Below are 21,871 nucleotides of genomic sequence, written 5' to 3'. Positions count from 1 at the left end.
ACTAACAGCTTGCTCTGTCTTGCACAAAGGTTACTTTGCCTTTACTGGGAAACTTCAAGGACCATCCCACCCATAGCACTGAGTGTGCAACTGTGCTGAACTCGAAGGATCAGCACAGAATAAAGGCCAAGTTTGCTAGTTTGGGATACCAGAATCCAAAATAGGAACTTCCTATCCCATGCTGGGAGAGCTAGAGCTCCAACTGGAAAGTGAGAACAGGTCCAACTCTGGGGTACCTGCCAACAGACCTAGTCAAAAAGGTGAGCTGAGGGCATGTACAGCAGCCTATCTTACCTGATAAGCTGCTGTACCTAAACACAGCTGGTTTCAAGACTATTTCGGGTTTTTGGCTTGCTCCACAAATAGCAACCTTAAAATAATTTTCTTGGTGAACCATGCTAATGATCAAAGTGTTGAGGAACACACTCAGTGCAGGATCTCAGGGTGCAGCTGTGCTGGGAGCTGCAGGTTGAGCTCTGAGTGGTGAGAACTCCAGTTTGAACTGCCAACCCTTTGCCTAACAAAGGGGACAGAGAGCTGTGAGACAGTGAGACACAGTAGGAACTGAGAGCTGAGGATTGCCAGATTTTTGCAGGGATAGACTGCAAAGGTATAAAAGTTCTCACAGGCCCAGGGGTTCCTTTGCTCAGGGTCCCTTCTCAGAGGTACTAGCTGGAGCTGCTATTTTGTTACTTAGTTATTGCACTGAGACTAAATTATACAAAGGATCAGGATGTCTGAGACTCTGCTATGGGAAACCTGAGGTGGAGCTGGCAAGGAATCCTGGTCTGACTGTGAGTGTGGGGGATGTAGCTGTGGGGGTGGTCCCAGCTCAGGTGGTGCTAATGTGACTGCCAGTCTGCCAGGCTCCTGGATGGTCAGATGGAGAAGTTTTTCCCTTAACAGTTTTGGTTGGACAGAGAAGTTTCCTTAACATAAAGCTCTTGCAAACCACTCATTTTCAAAACTTTTGAGTTTCTGATAAAACACCTCGAAGATTGTGAACCTTCTGGAGAGCAATTTCCAGTTCTGGAGGACTCTTCTTCACATGTGCTGTCAGTATTGATAGGCAGTATCTGAAGAAAAGAGAAGAAGCCAATGAGAAAGTGAGAAGGCAGAAACACAGCTTATTTCTTTTTTAGCACAGGTTGTGCAAGTTCTAGTTTATGTCCTAGTTAAAAAAAAAAAAAAAGAGAGAAAAAAGAAAGAAACTGCTCAGGCACTTTGATCCTCCTAGAAGAAGGCAGCAAAAAGGAAGAGAATATACCAGAAAGGTTCTTCCACTCAGCATGTCTTCCCAAACATGTAACAAAGCTGGAGGTGTGTTTTGAGTAGAATGAACTTCCTTCACCATGCCAGCCAGCATGATGAAGGAACTCAGAGAAAGTTCAGACAGCTGGATATGGTTTTCCAAATGAAATCTAGCAACAAAAATAGCCTTTTTTTAAAAAAGGACAGCGTCCTAGAGTGTTATTTATACTTCTATTCATCTCACATTTACTACTTCAAAATAGCTTTTCCAGCCAAGCAAATGCTTTGTTTTCTGAAACAGTTTGCTGGAAAGTGTCTAAATTCTCAGGGCTCAGCAGCTACTCACCACCTGTGCTCCCCTCTCCACTGTTTAACAATTAAGCTGCCAATAGTTTGGCACCATTTCACCAGGCATTGTTATTATCCTATTTTCTCGGCTTTGATCTTTATCTGGTGTTGATTCATCCAAGGAGGATGATTACCAAAAAGGTAATCAATCAGGAAAATGGAGCTGATAATTTACAAAGCAATTCAATCAAATGGAACAGCTGATATCTTTCCAAAGGTCTAGCTGCTTCAAACAATCAGCAACTCACCAAGATGAAAATCTTGCTCATGTCTCCATTCCCACAAAGACTGATCCTAAAGTGATACTAAAACTTTATAAGCGTCCTGCATCTATTATTTTAATTCTGGTAGTAAAATGTTGGTATGCTATCTATGGAACTATTAGATGTTTCCAGGACAGCACGCTCAGCAGAAGCAAGGCATGGTATAGTTAATTTTGTAGAGCACAAGCTCACCTCAGAGAACCTAGGGCCAAATAACTGACGTCAAGGACAGCTTTGCTTCCTGCCAATGACTTACTAGAAATCTCTCTAATGGTTCCTTCACCTACAGTAAGAAAGTGCTCACTTTTGAGGGTCAATGTGTTCCATGGCAGCTCTCATCACGTCACATATGAGGTTTACTTTTTTCTGATCAGGATGCTGGTATGGCTGGCTGTTACTGCTACCATTCAGAGACGGGTACATACTCTTCGTGAAATCTTCATCTCTACATAAAAACAGTTAATGTGAATAAGAGCACTGTCTACCACATAGCCCAGAACAAAGACAGTAAGGTTAAGGAACTCAAATGCATGCAGAAAATAACTACTCATTAACTGCCATGCTAACAGGAAGCTCTCCAAAAAGCTCTGTCAGCCCAAACTGATTGTCAGCCAAGGCATTAGAAAAACCCCTAAAACTGGTCAAACAATTACTTCAGTAGCACCAAAAAATCAGAAGACAAGATTTACACTGAACAATTCAGAAAAATAAGCATTTCCTGTTATTTCTGGCCAGGTCAAGACTGACAATCAAACCAAACACCTAAGTGATAGTACCAGTTCCTACAATTATTGACTTCAGCAAGCTTGAGAAGTCCTGAAACTACTATCACTGTAAAGGCTCATAACTGAGCCTTTAAGAGAGAAGTAAGGGGACTTGGTTTGAGGATCCAAGCAAGTATCTTGGCCTCAGATGAGATATGCACTGCCACCTTGCTCCTCTTTATGAGGGAACAAAACTTTCTCTGTTCTTACTTACTGCTCTACAGCAAACCAGCAGAGAAGTCAAAGCACACAGATAATGTACTAATTACTTGATACAAAAATCTAATGGCTGCCTGCAAACGGGAATTTCCAACAAGACATGCTATCCCTAAAACTATTGAGCCTACTTAAGCCAGTATGACTCAACATGCCAGTTTTCTGATTCCTTGCACCCACACTGAAGAGTTGCCAATATTTTGACAAAATAATGTACCACCACTGATTACATGCATGCTTCGATTTGCAGACTTATACTTACTTCAGTTCTGTGAAAAACAAGTTGATATAGTTCACAGAATCTATTTGCCTGATAAAAGTTTCCGTGTTTTCCAGAAATACCTGAAATGAACAAGAGTATTACCACTGATATTCTGAACAGCAACAACATGTACATCAAGTATACGAATAAATTCAGAGACCTTGTCTGAAAGTACAGGATGAAGGAATGCTAAATCGGATCTGTCTGTATGATAATGCTGCAGTGCAGAACAGCCATCACTGCTGAGAGCAGTACCACCTACACTTTTGAGCACACTGTTCAGTGGATTCCAGGGTAGATTAGTATGGCAAACAACACAAGAGAGCTGGGCAGACTTGCCTTGGGATTGTGGTCGTAGAGAAGATTGAGGTTGATTCGCAACTTCCTCATACACTGAAAAGCTTCCCTGAACATAAGCCTGGAGGAATGAGTCAAGCAGGACAGTTTACTTAGTGGGTAAGATGCAAACAAAGGCAACTGACTAGAGCTAAGAACAGAACCAGTGGGATGAGAACAGCCTACACAATAAGCTGTGTAGACAGTCTTCTGGAAAAATGTGCAAGGTCAATACAGTTCATTGCTGACCCTTGTAGTAGGACACACCAGCTTGCAAGGTTGATGAAACAATACAGAACTTAGATTATTTTTATTTCCATTATAAGAGTGTTACATTTTGTATCAATTTCCCTTTCTGAAAATTTCAATGTAAATGAATTCAGTAAAAAGTGGAAAACAGCCAGCTTAATCCTAAAGTGATTGAGATGTCTGGAGAATGGAGCAATGAAGATTTCTCCCACCCACGCAATTTCTGCACATGTAGATGAAGATTTCTCCCACCCACACAATTTTCAGCCCTCCAGTGGTGAAGTGAGAAGTACCTGGCACAGCTGAAAGCTAGACTTCTAGGTGGTCACCCACTTTTCCAGGTCAGTCAGCCTCTAATAGCTCAGACTGGAGGAGGGAAGACAAGAATACACCAGCACCATTTACCTGTCTAGCCACTTCCGAATCTGGGCAAGAACCAGAGCACGGTGGTGAATGGTCTCCAGATTTCCTCTTGGCATCTATAACACAAGATCCACACAATTACTTACTTTAGTTACTCTGCCTACATTGTGGGAAAAGTGAGGATTGGCCAGTTTCTTAGGCCTGTCTGCTACCTGTAAGTGCATGGGCTTGGCTGCTCACTTCAGAGGACATGCAATTTCAACAACTGTGGAAAAATACCTGAACATTCTCTCAGTCCAGAAACATTCCCTCCTCAGAGGGTTGGACTCTACCCAACCAGGAATGACCCAGAGCAACCTGATCAAATTTTCATGTTAGTCCTGCTCTGAGGAGGATGTTGGGCTCCACACTTCCGAAAGTGCCTCTCAAATTACATTCTTCTTCATTCTGTGAATCTCTGGCAGTTCTGAAGAGTGAGCTCAGCAAAAATTTAAGTGCCAGGGCTAATGGTGGGCTGCTAGTAAACATTAGGAAGTGAGTCTTGAGATTCGTGGTGAGAGGCCACAATATGAAGCACTACTCTATTTCAACCATTAGGAACTCAAATAGTCCTTCCAGTCCTTCCAGGACTTCCAGTTCTGCACATACCTATCTACCTCTACTGAACCTAACTCCCACAAGCATGTTCAAAATCCTTCTGCATCCAGCCAGGCAGCTGGAGATTTGTGAGGTGCTCTGCTACAGCACTGTAGGACACCAGCTTTGTAGCACTGGACACACTGTTTGCAGGTTGCCAAGGTTCAACAGAGAGACCCCTGCACATCCTGATAGCACATGTCAGCAGACATGGGCAGAGCACTGACCTGCAGCACCACCTTGGTGTCCTGGGGAACGACAGTGACGATACGTGAACCTCGCTCCACCTTCCGCAGGGTCTCACTGCTGGGTGCAGCAGCACTGCTCAGGCTAGCCTGGAGGGCTGAAGACAACATTTATCAGCATAATGGCACATGCAGCACAGTGCCCCATTTAGGACCTCCTATGTTTTAGGAGCCAGACAGGACCAACCAGGCCACCAGTACAACAGTCATCTTCAACAATTCCTGACAGGATGAGACCTTGAGGAGTGCTGATCACTGCTGAAGTTGTACACAAAGCAGAGCTACGTCTTCTGTATGTCATCACAACAGGTTGACAAAGCTCAACAGACCAGGTAAGAGTAGCATGGAAGGGTGTAAAAGGACCAGTAAGTTGTTATGCCTTTACCAAAGTCATCACACTTCTCAAAGCCAGACACCACAAGAAACTCTTTCTACAGTGATCCCCTCCCTATCACACACCCTCAAACAGCATACAGACTTCTTTTGAACATGGAGGGAAGGAAGACAATGCACGGCTAGGCTGTTGGAAACAGTGTAAGGGTCAACTACAGCACAAATTCTCTTCCCTGTGAGAAACACCTATACTTATATATAGTCAGCTCCCTGAGCTCCTTGCTCTCTGGTAGACTTCTGAAAGCAGCTGTCTTACTCTCATATCTTTAACACTTCCTTTGAGGAACCCAAATACAACAAGTTTGGATGTCAAAAATGGGGACATCTTGTGTTTCCAAGACAAATGCTACGAGTGAGCAACAGGGAGCCAGTGCTGATATTTACCCTTCACTGACAAGTTCTTCAAGCAGAAGCACTGACAGGTGTGTGAGTTGGTTGTCACCAACAAAAACTCATTGTATGTTGCAAATGATGTGATGTTAGAAGCAACCTGTAAAAAGACAAAGATTATCACAGTTTAGACCAGAATACAGAAGCTGCCTTTGGCAGAGGAAAAGGGCAGGAAACAAGGGGCAAAAGCTTTGTACCTCAAAATCATTAACAAAAAACCGGCATCGATCCGTGAGGCCCAAGATCACCTCCTGTAATTAAAATAATGACAACTATGAGCTATCACAACCTCCAGACTTCCACAACACTGACAAGCACTGGATTGAAGTATCTTATAATTAGGTAATGGGTACCTCATGTGAATTACTTAGTGAAGCCAGACAGAAAGTCATCCAAACTCTCTTCCATGACGACTTGAACATCTTTAAACACTGCTGGCTAAAAATCCAGCTTGGCCTACCCTGTAACTGCACAGTCACAAAATGGAAGCAGAAGCCATCTAGAAATGCTAGAAATCTAGGCTCTTCTATTCAGCAGTACTTGGTCTAGGATACCAGAGGAAAAGCTCCACTACAGAGCAGAGCAAAGCAGCTTCCTACAGCTGGGTGCATACTGAAGGAAGGAAACCCCTGAAATACCAGCAAAACAGCTGGTCATTTGTAAGCTGTTGTAACTATCAAGAAACCATCTCCAACAGGAAAAAGCAGTAGCAGGACACATCTGCAGTAACTCAGTGCAGCCATATTTGCTAATAGGTTAAGTTCAAATAAAACCAAGCAAGACAGTAATTTCAAAAAGAGTGTGGCAGTAACTGCTAGAAATTTCCAATCTGAATTTTCTCACTTTTTAATGAAATTATTGTATTCATAGAACAGGGTGATTGGGTGTTAACTGCAATCCATCAGAAATGCTCCAGAAGGCATGGGAAGATAAGCTTTCAGCTATACAAAGGGCCTTATGAAGAACATCATGAACAAGTATCACTGGGCCCTGGGTAGAAGACCATAGTGTACTTTTGGCACAGAAAACAACTGAGTAGGGAATTTAATCTGCTTGCAGTGTCACTTACTTCACCACTGATCCTCGTGATGGAAGTCTGCACACAACGGTAGGGGAACTGAACAGCAGAGCTACTGCTGCTCTGCCAGGGCTCAAGGGCTGGAGTAGAAGCCTCTGCGGAGCAAAGAAGATCTAATTGTTTTCCAGCCAAACAAAAACTCAGACATTAAAACCACATGACACATATCTTAAGAAAACCAGAACTGGGAATAAGCTATACTATTTGAAAGAAGGGAGGAATGCTGGCACAGAAATCCCTGACACAGTGGACAAAAATGTGGTAACTTCTAGGTGCCTTTATTCTACTGTGGAATGAGAGTGAAGAACAATTAATGAGGCAGTCAGCACTGAGCTCTGTATGTGCATATTCGTGTTAACATATGCATGTGTAAATGTGGTAACTTCTAGGTGCCTTTATTCTACTGTGGAATGAGAGTGAAGAACAATGAATGAGGCAGTCAGTCAGCACTGAACTCTGTATATGCATATTCGTGTTAACATATGCATGTGCATATATATAAAGTTACCTTTAACTGAATTCTGACACAAACCATTAATTTCAGCCCATTTCTGGGAGGAGAGGAAATATAAAAGCAGCACCAACTACACAGCAAGAGTCACTCAAGTCCCTGGGTCAAATCATCTCATTAAACCTTTCAAGAAATATGTTAACAACTACACCGAAGACCAGATACTTTAACAGGGCCTAGCTTACCCCACAGGTATTTTAGGATCCGTCTATCAGTCAGTTGCAGAGCTACAGTTTTGGTCACTGGGCTGCAGCACAGGCTGATCACTTCTCCATCTACAGGCACTGACAACCTGATGCAAGACAGAGGAAATACAGAATGTCAATCACAGCAGACACACTTAAGAGCAGGTATCTTGTTCCTGCCTTTCTTGTAGCCAGATGAAAAGATGCACATCTCCAGCATGGACATACTTTGTTCATGTAAGGATCTTCTGCAGTCTTCTCACACCTATGTTAGCTGCCAGTGGCAGCACAGAGCACCAGCAACTCCAGCCAACAGCCATCTGCCTAACTGTGCTGGTCACTGTCTGCACTGCAGCACTCTGCAAACACACCCCTTTTTCTGTTCTACAGTTCACATGCAAATCATTCTGTCTTTGCTGGGTGAGTGCTGCAAAAAGCAGCTCTCCTGATCTCTTTGGGAACCATTTTTCTGCAACCCAGGTGGCTTTCTTCTGTGTCTGGTTTTAGCTCAACTGGCCCCACAAAGACCAGCAGGTGAAGAGGAGGAAAAGAAGGAGGAGGATGGCAACTTCAATGGCTACTGGTCCCCTCCTGGACCTTGATAATGGTGGGCAAAGGAATGGAGGAATTCAGTGTCATGTGCCATGCCCTCTCCCCTCCTCTACAAGGAACAGAGCGAACAGAGTCCTCCTGTACTGATACAGGCATGTTTAGCATGCACCCTTGCCAGGCTGGGTGTAGGCATCAGGACTGTAGCCAAGTGCTGACCAGTAGGCAGCTTCATGAGCTGCTTGGTTCTCCTGTCGGAAGACAGCCAAATTCCTTAACCCATGGCCTCCAGGCTAATAAGAGACTTAATTCCTTCTAGGCACTGTACAGAAAGCGTTCTCAGACTTCAACCACAACTGACAGATCTCTAGTACCGTAAATTCAGGAACTCTTCTTCAGCTCCAGCCACGTGAGGCACTGCAGTCAGATGGTGAAGGACAGACTGAGCAGCATGCTGACCTTGACCAACAACCAGGAAGCTGTCATCTGGCAGCCAGGTAAGAAATCGGAGCCCCAGAGGATTCATCACTTCATTGCTGCTGCTGCTCACATCAATTCTGCCACAAAACAGGAGAGGTTGGGACACAAATAGAACCTGATTTCAATAGGCAACCTCACTAAACAGGCAGAGTACTTGCTAAAGACAGCCTGGCTGTTTAAATACACAGCATGGCTGGGAGGGCTCCAGTGCAGAAACACCAATATCCAAAGCATTAATCCTATCACAGGCTGAGCTGGAGATAAAGAATGAGACCTAGAAAGCTCCATCTGTTTCCCTAAGGAGTACTGCTTCCATGCCAACTACCTCTAGGAACAAACAGAGAGCATGGTGGGATTTTTAACATCAACACTGTCTCTACCATGCAAGCAGCTCTGTTGCTCTGTGTGATGTGATCATGGGTCTGGGCACTGCACCATCATTCCTTTGTGCACCAGGCACAGGAAGGCACAGGAAGAGATATTTCACTGCTGTCATTAGCAGTCATTGGTTCTGCTAGATTGAGACCTCAGAAAAGGGTGTTTCAAAGCACTAGTTGCAGGCACAGTGTCTACAAAATGAAATCATGTTATCCGATAGCCTCTTAATAATCTTAGGAAAAGCTTGGTAAGAGCTGTGACCTCTAAAGCATCCAGTCAGGTACAACCTTCTTCTCCTCTCTACAGCTGTAGTAGCTCCGTATTACCTATAGATTTTATCCAAGTACGGTGTTTCTACAGATGCTTTAAAGCCATCTCCTCCCACAGCTCCAAACTTGACAGAAGGGTCATTCACTGTACTTTGTCCTAGCAAACAGGAAGCAAAACAAAGCAGAGTTTAGAGATCTACCCAACAGAGCCCCTTCCATCTCCAATCTTCACAAAAAGTAGATGCTACGTGGAAGTATTAAAAAAGTCAGAAAATGCCATCCCTACTTTTACAGCCAAAATGTTAATTCTCATTAACATTCACTTTGAGGAAGACAGTCACATTCCAACACTGCAGTACAAAACAGCCGTTTCCTCATAACACTCTGTGTGTGGGAAGTGCTGGGTGCCCCAGACACGTTCTCAGACACTTCCCAGTGACAGTCATCATCATGGTATCAGAGCAGCTTATGCAAGATACCATGTGCTGCACTCAAGTTGAAGCTAGGCAGGGGAATATTACCAGCACAATGACATAGTCAAGCGCCAAACACTATCTTCTCACAAAGTCAATGCATCACCAAAATGCTTCTATGTCACTCAAGCTACTGGAAATGAGAGCAGAGCTGGAACTCACACTTAAACTACGTATGTCTTGCGTAAAGATTTAAGTGACCACTACCTTATTAGTCTCCTAAGGAAGAGTTCTCAAGAACACAGGGTTTCTTTTAACAAGGTTGCAACATGCTCTCACCATATCTGTACACAAAGATCCTGTTATCAGCATCCAGGACAGCCATGTCCCCACTATGTCTGGGATCTGTGTGAAATGCAACCTGATTGACTGCCTGTTGGAGCTGGAGCTCATAGGTACACATGGGTGGAGGCACCACAGCGTGCTGGAAGGCTGTGACAAGCACTTTATCTGTGGAAGAAAAGAGAAGAAATCCAAGATGAACCTCAGTCCAAATGTTAGTGAAGCTCTTCCTGGATTCTTTATTTGAAGCAGAAATAATGTTACAGGAAAATGGCTGCTGTGCTTAGTGGTTATCTTAATTGAGCTAACCCTGAAGCATCTATCAATTACATGGACCCCTTCCTGAAAGTGTTGTAGAAACAACTAAAAGAAGAACTGAATACAAAAGGCTACCCCACCTCTTCTGACCCTAGAGCTGGAAAGCTGTCCCACTGCTTACCTCCATCTATAACAGCCACATTTGCCATATGCTGACTATTCTCCCCCAGCCCATGATCTGTGGTCCAGTGCCAGTCATAGAAGAGATAATGCCAGTCCTGGCAGAGGATATGTAGCCTGTACAGGTTCTCTCGGTCCCACAGCAGTGACACCAACCGATTTTCCTCCAAGCTACCGAAGTGTAGGCTTTGCTTTAGGTACCAGTGATAGTTCCCTGTGGTCCAGAGCTGAACTGCAGAAAAACAAATAGTTACTACAGACTAGTATTTGAGACCCAGCTCAAACCCTCCCTCCCAATCACCACTGCCCTTCTACGGGTGGGTTAAGTGCAATTAAAATAAAGGTTCTAGTCTTCAGTCCATGAGCTATGTCATACAACACACAGCACAAGAAAACAACATACTGTGCAAAAGTCAATCCTAAAATTCACTGAACTACCCTTTGAGACAGTACCCTTGTTTAATGAAGGACCCAGATCTTTACTATTCCATTTGTACCACTTCCATTTACAGCAGCCTGGAAGATGCCTTGAACTCAGGCTGAACTACCAGTTCCTCCTCACCAGCTGAGCTGGTTTTGGTTGGGATAGTTAATTTTCTTCACAGTGTCAACTATGGGACTGTGTTTTGGATTTAAACACAGCATGGATAAGTGATGTTTTAGTTATTGTTAAGCAGGGCTTACAGAAAGCCAATGTCTTTTCTGCTTTTTGTACTGCCAAACTGCCAAGCTGGCAAGCAACTTGGGGATGCACAGGAGGTCAGAAGGGCACAGTCAGGACAGGAGACCCCAGCTGATTAAAAGGATACTTCAAACCACATGACGTCATGTTCATATGTAATGTGAGAGGAAGAATGAGGAAGAGTGGGCATTTGGAGTGATGGCATTTTTCTTCCCAAGTAACCATTACATGTGATGGGTCCCTGCTGTCCTGGAGATGGCTGAACACCTGCCTGCCCATGGGAAGTGGTGAATTAATTCCTTGCTTTGCTTTTTATGGCATGCATAGCTTTTTTTTTTCATAGTAAACTGTTACTATCTCAACCCATGAGTTTTCCAGCTTTTACCCGCCTGATTCTCTCCCCGATACTGCTGGTGGGGAAGTGGGCAAGTGACTGTGGGGCTTGGCTGCTAAGTTAAACTGGCTGCATGGTTAAACCATGACACCAGCACAGTGGTCTCAAAGCCACTGGCAAGCCACCACAGTGTCTCCTACCTTGCAGGTAAGTACCTGCTGCTAATGACATTTTGCAGGCAAGCGTTAAGAGCCAGAGCCCCATGGAGTGCTCTCACCATAAGTGTTTGGGTTGGAGTTTTCCACCTTCATGTCTTCCAGCCATATAGCCAGAATTGTAGAATCTGCATTCCAAAGCATTTCATTAACCTGCAGAAACAAACATGGCTGTGGATGATAATTCTTGCTCCCAGAAAGTTTACAAGACCAGGAGGTGCTCCAACAACAACAGGTACATTGGTTAATATACAAACAGAGCCCACATGTATCGCAAAGCTCCTGACAAGGCATCCTGAGAAGACCACAGGTGAAGAGGCCACAGAAATGCCAGCAGCCTTCTCTCTGCTTTCCTTGACACTGAGTTAAGCATTTGCCAAAAGACAACTCAGCATCCAAGCACGGAAGCTGAAGTAATGCCCTAGCAATAGCTTCTCACTCATTTGGGATAATATGAGTAGACAACCTCACTCTTTGCAATGGCTGACATGCTGAAAAGTACTTTTGAATCATTTGTCTAGTATAAAGTAGATAGAGCACAGAAGTACCCCAGGGCTACAATCATCCTTTACTATGTGTCTTTGTACTACGGGCTTGCAGAGGGCATTGCATCTTCTCCACAGGCCTCTTCATTGTTCTCTTTTCAGGTCACTCCTCCCATTAGGATAAGCACAAAGTATTAGGTTAAAAACCTCTTCCTAGAATCTGGAAGATATCTAGTCCTCTTCTCCATTACACTCTCATCAAAGAAGCCCAGACAAGGAACTTACTTTGACCTGCCCTTTCTGGAAAGGGAGGGTGAACTCTCCATGAAGAAGTCCATTCTTTTCCAAAAAAACCACATCATGTCTGTTGGGTTTTTCTTGTGTAGATGCTATCAGGTTTCCTGAGGGCCTTAAAAAAGAGCCAAATGAAAATTCATTGCTCACACAATCACTGACTGTCATTCTAAACCCCAGTCATCTCACATTTTTTCCAGTGACATGAAGAAAAATGCAGCAGAGGATGTGTTTTCCTCAGCACTGTTCAGACAGTCATAGATTCAGCACAGATCAGAGCTTAGGATAGCCATAGGTGACCAAATAAATGTCAGCACTAGGAAAGGAACCTGTAATATTTCTTTTTATACAGCTGAGCCCAAACCCACTTGACACTGACTTTATGCAGAGACTCTACCCCTTCTTCCCACTTGTGATGCAAGTATTAGGATTTTCAGGGTTTAAAGGGCTACTCTTTCTCATGCTGAATCAGAAGGCAACTTTCTTCAAGTTTTGGGAAAAAATCAACAAAACACTGAAGAAATTAAAATGATGCTGATCAAAGACTGTGACCAGGGAATAACAAGCACCATGGCTGTTGGCATGTAGACTACAGTACTACTCACTTCCAGGACAGTGCTTGTTCTAATCCTGAGATAGGCTCACTTGTTGACTGCAGCACAAGCTCTCTGCTCCATACCCGGACCTTCCGAGCACCTACAGGTTGAGAGAGCAATGAGACAAAAGTCTAAGAAAACTGGGAATAGACTTTCCTAATTTTATGAGTAGAAGAGCAAATTTTCATGCACATGCATAAAAAGGAGATTTCTCTCGTACACCTTAAGGGCTAAGAATTTATTCTGTGTCAGGCAGTTCTCCCATAGCAACCAAGTGATTAAAGGAACTCTGTTAGGAATTTCAGTATGATGTAGTTCAGTCATAATCATCTGCTCCAGCTTTCACCATGGAAACGTTAAAATCTTGCTATAAGTTTACAATCCTCCCTTATCTGAAGGGAAGAGCAGTGCAATCTGATGCAGTTCCATCTGCTCCAGCTTTCACCATGGAAACGTTAAAATCTTGCTATAAGTTTACAATCCTCCCTTATCTGAAGGTAAAAATCCAAACCAGTGGAAGAGCAGTGAAATCTGATGCAGTTTGATATGTTAACCAATATATTTAAACTGCTCAGAAAGTAGCATTCATCATGGAAAACACCAGTTACAGTCTTAGAAGTAATGCATATGTTCAGCATCTCTTTGACTTCAGGGCAAAATCAAGGGAAAAGTATCAACATTATCTTAAAAAAAGTGTGCAAGGCTAAACTCTAGTATGAGGGACAGTGGGTATATGAACCCAAACATATTCATCCATTTGGCATTAAGAGCCTATCAGGTATTGCTTAAAGCTTGAGCAGGTGAAAGAAATAGTTCAGATAGTATCTGCAAAGTAGTACTCCCTCCTGGCATCTCACTGAACTGAAAACCAAACCACAAAGAAAGTATTCAAAATATCGTATCCATAAAATGGCTCTGAGAACATCAGAGCAGAGAAAAGGGTGATTAAATAGCTCAACTCACCCTCATTCTAAGTGGTCAACAGATCACAAACACTCCTTATCTAGGCCTTACCTAGATTCTGCTTAAGAAGCCCTTTACACAAGCTGATATTTCAAAGAAGTGTGGTGCCATACCTGTCTCTGGACAGACAGCACTCACTGCAACAAACTGCCCGTCTCCTCTCCACGTCACGCGAGGCCTGCCATCATCCCAGGCTGATGCTGGTAACACTTCCTGAAGTCACACAAAAGAAAGTTGCACCAAAGCTTGGGAAGGCAACTGCTGTCTTTGTCTACACAGACTGCTCTTTCAAGAGCCTTAGGATGAAATCCATCCATCCATTAAAAAGAGTCAAGACTAGTAAGTTAAAAGCTCACTATTCAAAATGTTGTTTCAGGCAACACTAGAATTAAGACTATTTAATTCAATCTGTGCCTCCTCCAAGTGCATATGTCTCTTCACATGACCACACACTATCCTTCCCATCCACTGGGGTCTCTACTTATAGACAGCAGTGAATAAGGTGGACACATGGCCAATTGAGATTTGCTCAAGATTGCTGCTGGAATGGCTGCAAATCTTACTTTTAGCTCTGTTTGAAAAGTAAGTACTCCCTGATGCTTTCTGGAATTCAAAGAAAGATAAGAATGTATGATTTCAGACAACACAGAAACAAACAGAAGTAGCATATGAAGACAGCTACCAAAAAAGTGGTGGCAAATTAGCATCACAGGAATAACACAAACTCTTTTTATGAATGTTTTTTTCTGAGAGCATTGGTTTGACACAAAAAAAAGCAGTATAATACCGTCTGTTTGCGATGTGCTGCCTGTTTCCCTTCTGATCCATGGAATTGTGTCTCCTTTTTACCCCAGCCAAGAGCAACAAACTTTCCTGGAAAAAGAAATAATCCTTGTAGTGGAAGATTTACAGATAATACCTTAACTACTGTGCACTATGTACACAACCACAGCCTTAAGCAACCCACACCTTTGTGGACGCCACAGTCTGCAGACAGAAAGCCAGATAAACTTTCCCAGGAATTGTTCTGGGGAGTTTTGACAAGGCTGAGAGAAAGCATTAAAACAATCTTGCAGCTGGTATTTTGAACAGTTGTTTTCCCATTGTATGTTTACCAAAGAGCTTCTTTTTAATTAGCCACTGGTTACAGTTGTTTCCCCATTGCATGTTTACCAAAGAGCTTCTTTTTAATTAGCCAGTGGTTACAGGGTGCTGATTAAATGGCCAATCAGGTCCACCTGTATTGGAACGGTGCATAAAAACAATGGGTTTCTAATAAAACTCATATTAGCCTGCTGAAGAGACTAAATGTGTCACCTCACTCCCGTTCTAATAAAACTCATATTAGCCTGCTGAAGAGAGTTAATGTGTCACCTCATTCCCATTCCGGACTCAACGGTGACACACCTTCTCCCCAGATTTTATTCTAAAAACTAGCTGGGAAGTTATGTAGTCTAGAAAGTACTTTGGTACGTGGAACTTACTTGAATTTATGCTGACAAACAAGAATACTGACTTTACCCTTTGGCTGTCCAGCAGAATTACAATCTAAAGAAAATGTCTCCTGAGGCATCAAAGTGCTCAGCTCCATGTCCTTATTTTCCATGTGCTTACAACATATCAATTATATCAGCTAGGGCAACTTAATTTCAGTGCACCTCTCACCTTCTCCAAACTCATCTTGGTGGATTTGCTTCTCAGTAATTGGTTCAAAATCCCTTGTCATCATGATGAGTGTCTGCTGACCTGCAAGACAGATATTAAATACAGTATTGGTAATGGTATCTGCAGCAAATAAAACTCAACTGTTCTCCTGTATGCACCTATTGTTCTGTCATGGACCTGAATACAGAAAACATAGTACTAGAGAGAACATAGCCTTCAAAGCATGAAACCTCATACTGGAACAGAACACTTCCAAGTTTTTCTCCTCAAAAATACGCTTCCTGGCCTAACTTTAGTAAGTTTTTCCACCTTCCTGGTTCCTTTTCTCTGGAGATATGAAGGACCAGAAGGCTACAGGGAATAGTCACCACAGATTCATGAAAAGGAAATCATACCATCCAACAACCTAACCTCCTACAACAAGATGACCAGCTTGTGGATATGGGGAGAATGGTGGATCTCATTTATCTTGACTCTAATAAGGCTTTTGATGCTGTGTGCCACCACGTGATCACAGACAAACCTATGAAGTATGGCAGAGATAAAAGGACAGTGAGAACCAGCTGAACTGCCAAGCTCAAAAGCTTGCCAGCACTGTCAGTACATGCAGCTCAAGGTCAATCACTGGTGTGCCCCTGGACACTAGGGGCAATGATTAACATTGTCCTTAATGACCTCTGGGTCATTAAGGGACCCTTTGCAAGTTTGTACATGACACAGAACTGGGAAAAGCAGCAGGTACAGCAGAAGGTTGTGCTGTGGTCCACAGGGACCCTGTCATGTAGGCAAGATGGGCTGCCCAGAACTTCATAAAGCTCAAGAACAAAAACATGTCCCGCATATGGAAAATAACAAGCTCAGGAACTAAGACAGACTGGGAATCAAGTGGCTGGAGAGCAGCTTGGGAAAAAACGACAAACTATGTTTCCTGAGGCACCAAGCTGAACTAGCTAGCAGTACGCCCTGCTGCACAGGTGGACAAGAGCATCCTGGCTGCATTAGGAGTGCTGCCAGCAGGTTGTGGGAGGTGATCTTGCTCCTCTACTCCGTGTTGGAATGCTGACTCCATTTTTGGGCTTCCTAGTGCAAGACAGACATACTGGAGTGAGTCTTGCAAAGGGTCAAAATGATGATTCAGGGCTTGAAAAATCTGTCACATGAGTGGAGGCTGAGACAAGCCAGACTGCCCTGGAGAGAAGGCTTCAGGGGAATCTCACTAGTGTGTGTAAATGTATTATGTGGGAGGTGGGGTACAGTAAAGAAGACACAGCCACGTTGTTTGTGGTGCTGAGGGACAGCACAAGATGCAGTGGGCACAAACTAAAATACAGAAAATTCCCTTAAAACCTAAAAAAAGGTGGTTTTTTTTTTTTTTTTTTAACTCTGAGAGTGGTCACAGATAGAAAGAGATGCCCAGAGGGTTGTGGGTGTCTCAAACCTAACTGGGCAAAATCCCCAAACAACTTGCTCTAGGTAACACACATTGAGCCATGTAGTTGGAATAGGCAATCTCCAGAGTTTTCTTTCAGTCTCAACTCTATGATTCTGTTTTGTCTGAAGCTAATTTTATTTTCTAGATGAGTCATACCTGCAGTTAATTAGGGCCTGTGACACATATATTTCATCCCAAAGGCCAAGACACAGTTTTTGCCATGAAGAAGCCAAATGGTGATATAAAGGAGTCTTTATGTTTTTGAGGCAAGATCAAATGTACTCCCTGGGAAGATTTTAAGGACTAAAAACTCTTCCACAAAGCAGCTTTTTGGGCATAACCAATTTCTGCTTGGATCTCTGAAACACCTTACGAACCATGAAATAAATCTAATATACAGGATCTGGTAGAGTTTTTTCCACTTTAAGTCCCAGTCCCAGTTTTGTAACTTTTTCATCCTCTCTCTCAATTTTGGTTATGTTTTGTGCTTTGGCCATAGAGAGTTTCACTCCTACAGGCAGAAAGCTTACAGGCTGTTGTTGATACCTGTTGCAAGCAGAACAAGCTCTTGGTCAGGACTCCAGCTCATCACACTCAGACCGCTATCCACACTTCCAACACATTCCACCTGCAAGACCAAAACAAGATCACAGGAACATGAGTGCAGCACTATCCCAGCATAAAAGCAAACAGTCACCAAGGGAAAAGAAAATTGTCTTCTACTTAAATAAAGATCTAAACTTCACGTTTGTGTTGAACAAAGACACATTTCTGACTAAAAACAGTTCCAGAATGCTTACAAATGAGAGCCCAGGTAAGGTAAAGTCTAGCACATTCTACTATACAATGTTTTAGAAAGAGCTTTATTCTGCAAGTCTCAATCTTATGTCAGCACATATAGTGCAATACTAACATGGCCTGATAGGGCTTGTGATTACATTGGTAAATATTCCTCAGTAACAAAACACAAACATAATGATTCTTACCTAGAGAATTCCAACACACAGGTAAACTCTGACCAGCCTGTGAATGATGAACTTGACAACTGTATATACCTGCACCAATGTCAAAGTTTATGGAAAATTGGGCTAGTTTTACTGGGCCATCATGAGCAAGTACTAGCAGCAGGTAGAGAACTTTTGTTATGGATGGTTACCCTGATTTGCAAAAGGCATGGAACAGAACAACAAATATACCACTCACTGTGATAAAAAGCAAGATTACGCCATTCAAGAAATTAAGCTTGGGTGTCACAAACTTTCCAGGTAAGAAAAGTGAGACTGGGCACCTGTCAGCAAAGTAACTATCACTCACACAGAGTGTGTGGGTCTCAGAATAAGCAGAAGAGTCTTCCAGACCTCCTTCTCGGTGCCCAGAAAAAGCAAAAACCAGAAAAGCAAGCCAAAACCCCACAAAATAAAGAATGTGAAGTTAAACCTGTTCTCTGATGCAACTATACTGCATCTATACTATAATTTTTATTCCCGCATTATATATTGTAAATAGAACATATTTTCAACACAGGACACATTTTTCCGATACAGCTAACTGCATATTTAAGTGGTAAGCAAGCCAAAACCCCACAAAATAAAGAATCTGAAGTTAAACCTGTTCTCTGATGCAACTACACTGCATCTATACTATAATTTTTATTTCCTCATTATATATTGTAAATAGAACATATTTGATCTGCAAATCAAGTGCAAACTGCAAATAACCACAATTTTACAGCTAACCCAGACAGACTATCATCATCTCATGCCCACTTAAACCTGCACTGTTGGACTGGTATTGTGGGAGCTGACTCAAATTTCAGAGGGTGCTGCTGTGGTGTTTAAGAGTCTTGCTGAAGATGATACAAGACACTGAGGAAGGAACAGAAAGCAAGTATCTCAGTTTCTGCCACATCCTAAATCATGTCAACATGTATCAACTGATAACAAAACGGTAGCTACACAGTGGATTATGAATGGATTACTTTATTCTTTACCTAATCTCAGCAATATCCTGTTTCTGTAAAACTCTCCAGCAGATCCTTTGCTGCTAAGAACCCACTGAGCAAACTTAGAGGCTGTGCACAGGCAAATCATCATTTCAATTCAAGTTCTTTCAATTCAATCCATCCATTCAATTATTCTTTAGTGAGTATATATTCTGTCTTTAGTCATTCCTAAAGCTACCACAAAAAATCAGCTGTCTGCCCAGAAAATGGAGACTAGCCACAGCTCAGTATCTATGCAGTGAGTGCACAACTGGCCCCTGAAGAAATTTTAAGTGTTACTCTCTCCTCTGAATTTCCTCAGTACTGTTGAGTCTTTCCTGCCACGTTACCTGTTCCGTGCTCAGATTGCACAGGAGGATGTCTCCAGCTGCTGTAGCAACACACACACTCTCCTGCTCTGGAAGATCTTCAACACCCACGATGCAGCCACTTCCATCCTCAGGCAAGAACCCATCCACAGTCAGGGAAACTTGTCTTGACACCTTGACACAGAAAAGCCAATGGCTTACTAATTATACATCACCTCCCTGGGATTTTTGCAGAAATGACAATGCAAAAGACACAGGTTTATTTCATCCTACTGCAGTTACACAAAGCACTACACAGTAGAAGAGTGCGTGAATGCCACCAGAAAAAAAGCCAGCCTATCTTCACTTATGCTAAAAGTGATAGAAGAAAATGAGAAAACCCACATATGGAAGCAAATAATACACTACTTCCCATTTGCCCTGCTAATTATCTTTCAACATCTTTTTCACATTTCACCAGAGTATCAACATTAAGAAATGCATGGGTGGCTGCTTAAAGTGTCCCACTGCTCTTAAGGAGACATGCAAACTACTAGACACAGCATAAAATATGATTTCTAAGGAAAATCATTTTGATAGTTAAGGTACAGCAATCTTTGAAAATTAAACCCCTGGAAAGGTCCAAAGGTTTTTTGTCAGTTAATTTCAGAACTGAATGTACTGAAGGAATTAGATACCTCAGAGTTGCACAGTGAGAAGAAAGCAACCCAGCTCTAACAGGAATTCATTATATTCATATAATATTAATTTCATTCTAAAGCATTCTATTACTTTAGCGGTATGTTGGGCTTTTCCCCCCACCAGTGCAAAGTTTCCAAAGTTTCTTCTTGTACTGTTCACCATCTCTTCGCCTGCTTGGTTCTGTTTTGTGAACCTATCCGGATACAACTGTTCGCCAGGTCGTGCTTAAGACTAAACCACGCGAATGACACGCGTCTAACACAGCCACGCTCTTAAAAAGGCAGATTTAGTATTTTAGAAGCACAGAAAGCCTCTTCAGCCACGGAGACCACAGTGCAGCGGCTTCCACGGCACCGTGAGACGGCAGCAAGCGGCGGCGGGGAGCAGCGGGAGGGTCCAGACCGCGCAGACACCGCCGCGAAGCGGGAACCGCAGGAGGAGACAGGACAGCCGAATGCCCGGCGAGCTCCCGCTGGCGGAAGCTTTGCAACCAAAGCCGACCCCAACACGCCGGCAAGCACCAGAACCCTGCCCGCAGCCGCGGCGCTCACCGAGTCCCCGCCGGGGCGCAGCTCCACGAGCCCGTACTGGGAACCCACAAAAACCGCGCCGGGCTCGGCGCCGAGGCAGAAGCACTGCGGGGTGCCTGTGGAGGCGGCGGAGCGGCACCCGCCGGCCCGCAGCAGCTGCAGGTTCCTCATGGCGCAGGGAGCGAGCGATGGAGGCCGGGCAGCGCGGGGCGCCAGGCACCGGGACCGCCTCAGGGCGCCGCCATGTCGCGCAGCGCGGGCGGGCGGCGCAGGCGCCGTGCGCGGGTGTCGCTGGCAGGGCGGAGCGCGGCCCTCAGCCGCTGCCGGGAAAGGCCGCGCTGCGAGCCCTCAGGAGCTCGGCTCTCTGTGAGCCCGCACGAGTAACAGAATCGCCGAGTCTGGAGGAGAGCTTTATGGTCACCCAGTCCGACCATGCACCCGGCACTGCCACTGTAACCCTTAAACCCCGTGTCCAAATCCAGATGCTTAAACACGAGGGATGGGAAACCCCACCGCCTCCCGGGGAAACCTATTCCAATGCCTGACCATCCTGACAGTGACAATTTGATTTTTTTTTTTTTCTAATATCTAACCTGAATCTCCGATGTCGCAGATTAAGGCCATTTCCTCTTGTCCTCTCACTGCAGGCACGGCAGGACAGACTGACCCCCACCTCACTACACCCTCCTTCCAGGGAGTTTACACAGCAATGGGGTCAGCCCTGAGCCTCCTCTTCTGGGGACTAAACAACCCCATCTCTCTCAGCTAGTCCTCATAAGACATGTTTTCTATCCTTTCGTGAGCCTTGTTCCTTTCTCTGGACACACTCCAGCACATCAATGTCCTTTTTAAAGTGAGCAGCCAAGAACTGGACACGGCACTTGATGTGCAGCCTTGCCAGTGCCAGTGTATAAGGAGACAGTGGGAGCAGGATGATTCTTTTGGAGCCATTTGGGCACTAGCCAGCTGAAGCGCTCCAGCTGAGGCTTCCAAGGCACTTACAGGCCAGCCTTCACACAGGTTAGTGCTGTCCTGATGCCACTGCTTCTGTCACACTCTGCCACCTCCCTCCAGGTGTGGCCGAGGGGGAGAAGGTAGTTCAGCCTTCAGGGCAAAGAAGGACTTTGTGCAATCAGTTAAACTCCTCAAACTTCCCCCTTTTCCTAGTGGAGCTAGACTCAGTCAGTACTGATGATAAGAAAGACATAGAGCTATTGGAGAAGGTCCAGTGGAGACAAACATAATTTGGGGCCTGGAGCTTCTCTCTTATGAGGAGAGTGTGGGACCTGGTCCTGTTCAGTCCAGAAAAGACTGAGAGGGGATCT

The 21,871-nt window shown here is 44.0% G+C and overlaps 1 protein-coding gene across 1 annotated transcript in view; it reads right to left on the bottom strand.

The window, feature by feature from the left end:
• Window positions 1-20,804, bottom strand: part of ELP1 (elongator acetyltransferase complex subunit 1) — a 32,265-nt gene extending 11,461 nt beyond the window's left edge. The window contains exons 1-23 of the mRNA XM_039733173.1: window positions 20,568-20,804; window positions 19,357-19,509; window positions 17,572-17,653; window positions 15,594-15,674; window positions 14,716-14,801; window positions 14,042-14,141; window positions 12,975-13,065; window positions 12,361-12,484; window positions 11,653-11,743; window positions 10,361-10,591; window positions 9,919-10,089; window positions 9,224-9,323; window positions 8,414-8,596; window positions 7,491-7,597; window positions 6,786-6,889; window positions 5,914-5,967; window positions 5,711-5,816; window positions 4,916-5,031; window positions 4,095-4,168; window positions 3,444-3,522; window positions 3,105-3,184; window positions 2,167-2,307; window positions 991-1,076 (exon numbers count right to left, since the gene is read on the bottom strand). Of these exons, the coding sequence (XP_039589107.1) occupies window positions 991-1,076; window positions 2,167-2,307; window positions 3,105-3,184; window positions 3,444-3,522; window positions 4,095-4,168; window positions 4,916-5,031; window positions 5,711-5,816; window positions 5,914-5,967; window positions 6,786-6,889; window positions 7,491-7,597; window positions 8,414-8,596; window positions 9,224-9,323; window positions 9,919-10,089; window positions 10,361-10,591; window positions 11,653-11,743; window positions 12,361-12,484; window positions 12,975-13,065; window positions 14,042-14,141; window positions 14,716-14,801; window positions 15,594-15,674; window positions 17,572-17,653; window positions 19,357-19,509; window positions 20,568-20,717 (2,590 nt within the window). The 5' untranslated portion in view covers window positions 20,718-20,804. The remainder of the gene's footprint in view (window positions 1-990; window positions 1,077-2,166; window positions 2,308-3,104; window positions 3,185-3,443; window positions 3,523-4,094; window positions 4,169-4,915; window positions 5,032-5,710; window positions 5,817-5,913; window positions 5,968-6,785; window positions 6,890-7,490; window positions 7,598-8,413; window positions 8,597-9,223; window positions 9,324-9,918; window positions 10,090-10,360; window positions 10,592-11,652; window positions 11,744-12,360; window positions 12,485-12,974; window positions 13,066-14,041; window positions 14,142-14,715; window positions 14,802-15,593; window positions 15,675-17,571; window positions 17,654-19,356; window positions 19,510-20,567) is intronic.
• Window positions 20,805-21,871: the final 1,067 nt, after the last annotated feature.

This window comes from Passer montanus, unplaced genomic scaffold (assembly GCF_014805655.1).
Source record: "Passer montanus isolate IOZ18808 unplaced genomic scaffold, ASM1480565v1 scaffold84, whole genome shotgun sequence".
In the NCBI taxonomy this organism is placed as follows: domain Eukaryota; kingdom Metazoa; phylum Chordata; class Aves; order Passeriformes; family Passeridae; genus Passer; species Passer montanus.
This window is presented reverse-complemented; position numbering and strand designations above follow the sequence as displayed.